The 5,427-nt window shown below is 33.4% G+C and overlaps 1 protein-coding gene across 1 annotated transcript in view; it reads right to left on the reverse strand.

The window, feature by feature from the left end:
* LOC105618985 (protein phosphatase 1 regulatory subunit 16A) overlaps window positions 1-5,074 on the reverse strand; it is a 9,611-nt gene extending 4,537 nt beyond the window's left edge. Inside the window, 10 exon segments of the mRNA XM_012200518.1 lie at window positions 6-283; window positions 2,526-2,691; window positions 2,800-3,017; window positions 3,088-3,163; window positions 3,326-3,451; window positions 3,540-3,682; window positions 4,084-4,386; window positions 4,474-4,737; window positions 5,015-5,051; window positions 5,054-5,074. Coding sequence (XP_012055908.1) covers window positions 6-283; window positions 2,526-2,691; window positions 2,800-3,017; window positions 3,088-3,163; window positions 3,326-3,451; window positions 3,540-3,682; window positions 4,084-4,386; window positions 4,474-4,737; window positions 5,015-5,051; window positions 5,054-5,074 — 1,632 coding nt within the window.
* Between the last annotated feature and the right edge of the window lie 353 nt (window positions 5,075-5,427).

Here is a 5,427-nt window from a genome sequence, read left to right on the forward strand (position 1 = left end):
CTCACGATCTCACTGGTGTTCCCAGTGAAGCGCTGGGTGTAATCATCAGTGCTGAGATCGGAATTGGAGATGGATGAGACCGGCATCGGGATGCCGTTCCCGTTCGCGTCTACGGAGCCGCCAGATATATGCCGATTTTGTGCCCGTTTCTTCTTCAGATCCGACAAGGATTTCACGAAAACAACGGATACGTGTATGTTGATCTTGCCATTGGTGTCAGCGTCCGTAGAGTAAATCGGCGACTGCTGCTGGCTGCCGACCAGTGGGTCAGATCCTGTCACTGCTGTCAGGCAAACACGTAAATCCAATGTGCTACTTCCTCGTCAAGCGTGCCGACTTTTCGATCGACGCGATCGCCACTTTTTCGCCCCTCCACCTCAACCCCATTTTCTATCCCTATGCGCACTGATTACAATTAAAAAAAAAGGGGGGGAGGAGAAAAAACCAAGGGTGTCAACTATGAGTTTCATGCGCCAAGCCTAACATGCTTTCAGCAACAAGCGTTTCGGAAACATTGCACCAAGAAGGATCATCATATGCACATCTGTGTGTACGTATACAGTATTGTTACTAAACGATTCAATGGTTGCGTCTTACGCAAGCAAAATCAATGAATACGAAAGAGAAAGAGATAAAGACAGAGAAAGAGGAAGAATATGACAAACACGGCTGTTACAAAGAACAAGAGCAGTGTTTAACAATTATGATATATCTGTACGTCTTCGCATTTTACTACAATGAACTTCTTTTCAACATTTGGATCTACGAATGACTGATCTAACTATACTTGTTATCGATTGTAAATACTAGTGAATGAAATACGGTATGATATTTTTATGTTTCATCTAGAGCATTGTTATCGATTGTTATCGTCTAGAAAAACGTAAGCATAAAGATCCGTTGGTAATATGTCCACCAATGGCTTGTCTTTGTTATATCTGATATGTTTTTCTTTTTATATACTTTTCGAATTGACTACTTCAATAATAAGAGGAGTGTGTTGTGATCCCTCATTACTTACTCCGCCACATAATACAATAGATGCAAAGTATTTATCGATTAGTAGAGAATTCATTATCAATTTTTAATACGAATTGTGTAAAACTTGACGACAGGTATACATAAAATTCGTAGAGCTGCGATCAATCTTAGATCAATCTTAGATCATGCTTTAGGCTCAAAATCCGCCCATATTATATTACGGGCATATTATTCGACTCCGTATTTGGTAAAATATTTACCAAAAAGTCATCTAAATATATAGGGCGATTCTTAATTACATCATATTAATATCTTTTTCATATTTTGTGTAATCTCTCTATATAGCTTTTATGATGAGAACTCATAATCAAGAATCGTTCTATATTTTCATTCTAGAAGAAACCTGCGCATGGTACAATATGTATAAAGAATGTAGAATAATATAAGTATCTGTCGATTCTACTACTTATTGTGCGTCCTACTAGCATAATATATACGGTTATCTAAATCGATTAGGCTCCAGTTTATGTAAGAAATTACAGAAACAATTCGACATACCTATAATAAATATTATACCACAATCCGTTTGATTATTATTCTATCTTGCGTTCAGTGGCCGCTAAGCTTTGCTAAAACGGTCCACAAAGATACGCTAAGGAAGCCAGTACATACTTAGGCCTTGCCAAAGAGATTCGATATGAATGTAAAGCGAAATGTGTACATGTATGTGTGCGTTTTAACATGAGAACAACTTCCAGAGAAAAAAATGTATCGTGTATGCAGCACACATAGATATACATTTTACGTACACCGTGAGCAAATAACTTTTGACATAGTGTGATATGTATGAAACGAAAAAGATAACATAATTAAATGCATTGTATAGATCATAATAATTAAAGAAATAGAAAAGTGACGTAGAAAACTAACCTCGCAATTATTCAGGAACACGCAGTAGTGAAAAAAAAGAAAAAGCTGGTAAATAATCGACAGCTAACACAATGAATTTGACAAAATACATTTATGGGATTTTGCAATTAGCAGATTACGTAGTATATAATTTATATATATTTGATCCATTAGGATTATTCCATATTACTTTCTATTAATGTATATATTATATATATATAAAATTTTATTTATTATATAAAAATATAAAGAAGTGCTTTTGTCAGACTTAACAAGAAACTATCCGCATACTCTCAGTATGATTATATAATCATTTTATATAATAATGTCAATTATCTTCTCTTCTTTCGCCGCAATAATTTTCTATTATTTTTAGTGAGTGATATGGCACATATGTATAGAATTTATATAAAATCTTCAAGTTTCATGCTCGCGTAAATTTTCCTATGTTTTTGGCACTATGATTAATAAATGAGTATGATGTACACGTATAATGCGTACAAGTATAATGTGCAATTCTTGAATCACATGATCGAGGTACATATTTTTGGAAGTCTCTTCGCACAAAGCTACCATTTACCACAATAGTCTACCGAACCACAACCAATGCAAGCAAGAATACATTTGGAATGTACCTGAATCTTTATCAACATCTTCGTGAAGAAAAGACTCGTTGTCTTTTCCTTCGGGACCTTTTCGCACTGCTGAAGTTAGCGCGCTGGAATCAGTCTCGTGGTCCCCTACTTCCTGTGTACTGTTCTCCAACGGCGGTATATTAGTTGTAGGAGTGCTAACATATGTCTAGAAAAAATATCCTGCATAAATTAATATTCCTTTCATCTTAAAAGAGTAGATCTTATATATTTCTTAGGGAAAATATGTAAGATACACTTTTCCAAATTTTTGTACCTGTTGTGCTTGTAACCTCAAACGAGCTTCTTCCTGGGCATCCTTTTTCGTAGTAAGGACTTTGTCTCGAATAGATGTCCGACGTACGCTTTGTGTTCGTGTGTTAATACTTTGTGATCTGCGTACCCTACGTCCTTGTGCTTCACGAAGTCGTTTACTCTCTTGTTCTGTTTTCAATTCTACTATTCTCTCTCTAATTTCCGGATCTTCACATATATCTGTAACGCATTAAAATATTAAAATACAGAGAAATTAAGCAATAATCGAAATAGATAAGATAGATCTTACCCGCGGGAGTTTCGTCGTGCTTATTCTTTGCATTTAAATCTGCTCCATTTTGCACCAATAATTCAAGTACTTCCAACTGTAACAAAAAATTGCATATGACATTTAAATGTCAAAATGTTCAAAAAATTATAACCGTTGCATAAAAAAGATTTGGGAAAATAGATTTACTATTTCAATCTTATATTTATAACAATCTCATTATTTATATAGTTACATAAATAGAAAGATTTAAACTTACATGTCCCCAACATGCAGCTGCATGAACTGGCTGCCACTTGTCGTTGTCCTCCACATCTGTTGATACATGCTGATCAAGAAGAAATTCTACGACTCTTAAGTACCCATTTGCCGCTGCTATATGAAGCTGTAATAAAAATATCGGTATAATAATATATAATTTATTAATTTGCCTTTTCTCAAATTAACAGATCTATATAAAGACGTATACATACAGGCGTGGCACCTTGATGATCTTTGTATTCAAGGTCGCCTCCTAAAGAAGCAATCTTTTGTAAATCGCGTAACATTTGAACTTCGGTTGAAGCTCTCGTTTCATCTATTAATTCTTGAGTGACTCCTCGCCTTGCCATCTCTCCTGCGTTAAAAATAATTTATGTAAATACATCATATTATTATTTGTACTGTATGTCTTGTTCAATCAACAAAATACTAGGGATAACGCATTGATTTGACGTCAATACGAATGATTAATAATCTGCGAATTTCGAGTTCAATCCCAGTCCTCATTCTATATATTTCTCGTGAAATGAAGAGATTTAATTTGGTAGGAAAAATTAAAATCAAAAGTAATATTGTTTTGTAGATTAAAAAGAATAAGAATTTTAAGGATTAAACTGTTTTGAGCAAAATTAGTAAAAAGTAAAAAGTAAAATAGTAAAAAGAATAAGAGTATGAAAGCAGAAGGTATCTTAATTTTCGCCATCTGGCGAGACATTACAAAATCATTAACAAAATATTAATTTAATAATCTATTACCTTCGATACAATCCAACGTTTTCTCATCTTCACAAATGTCGTATGGCATATTGCCATCTGCATTAACTGCTAATAAATTCGCACCTCTGGCAATGAGGTATTTGACTAAATGCAAGTGACCACACGTAGCAGCAGCGTGTAATGGTGTCCATTTCTCACTATCTTCCGCATTCACGTTAGCACCAAATTCAATGAGTAGCTTCATCATTTCCTCATTATCATCTATGCAACATTGATGCAGTGCTGTCAAACCATCTTCGTTCGTTGAGTCAGGATTCACACCCTTCTTCAAAAGTCTTCTTACTAGAAAGAGATAAATGTTGACAATGTGGTAAGTCTCCAACATATAGATGTATACGTTCCAAACAATATGTATACAAAATTTCTTACCTTCATCAATGTCATTCCTCGCTGCAGCTTCTAACAACATAACACTATCGCTAAAGTATATATGACGTTTATTACTCGTATGTCTAGTTTGGTGTCGCAGCCATTCCTTCTCACGTTGCCTCCATACTTTTAATTGTTGAAGTCTACGATGACGTGCCAAGTGTAACCGTTCTTGCGTGGTTAGTCTTTCAACGTGTACCATCTCTGCCACTAACTCGGAGTGTTCCATTGTTATATGCTTGTAATTTTTGCAGATATATTTATCTGTTCATGCAAAAGAGAAACAAGAAAACATCACGAAATGTTAATATAACAGTTAGCATTTTATATATACATATACATAATGCTTTTTTATACAAATGTATCAAGAGAATAAAATAATTTGTTCCAGAATAAACATACGTGTCATAAATGCTTGTCACATTTGACTTTATCAACTGTAGCATACATTAAGGTTTTTGTTTAATTAATATATTATTAACATATTTGAGAAGATAATCATAAAATTGAAAAAATAATGCAGTTTCAGTTTTATTTTTACTCCTACAAAGCCAAGGTCTCAGATAATTAAAAATTTTTTATTAAAAACACTGAATGTCATTCTGATTTTCACTTATTTCAATAACACATTTCAATAACGTAGCTTAATTGATCCCTGAATTATATTATATTATATGAATTATATTATATTATCTAGAGGAAATGATGGCATATTTTATTGCAGATATTCTCTCAAACTTCATCAAGTATTTAAGTAAATATTTGCACAAATGTTCATGCCAAAAATGCTGCTAAAAAAAAGTTTTTTATAAATAGTAATGAGCAATGATTTAATTTAAAACTGTCCCTTTAAAACTTTTGACTGTATTTCTAAAAATATTTCCTAAGAAAAAGATTGATGATTTACTTTGAGAATTTTGTATATAAAGAGATATCTTTAGACATAGAATAACA

This window comes from Atta cephalotes (assembly GCF_000143395.1).
Source record: "Atta cephalotes unplaced genomic scaffold scaffold00001, whole genome shotgun sequence".
In the NCBI taxonomy this organism is placed as follows: domain Eukaryota; kingdom Metazoa; phylum Arthropoda; class Insecta; order Hymenoptera; family Formicidae; genus Atta; species Atta cephalotes.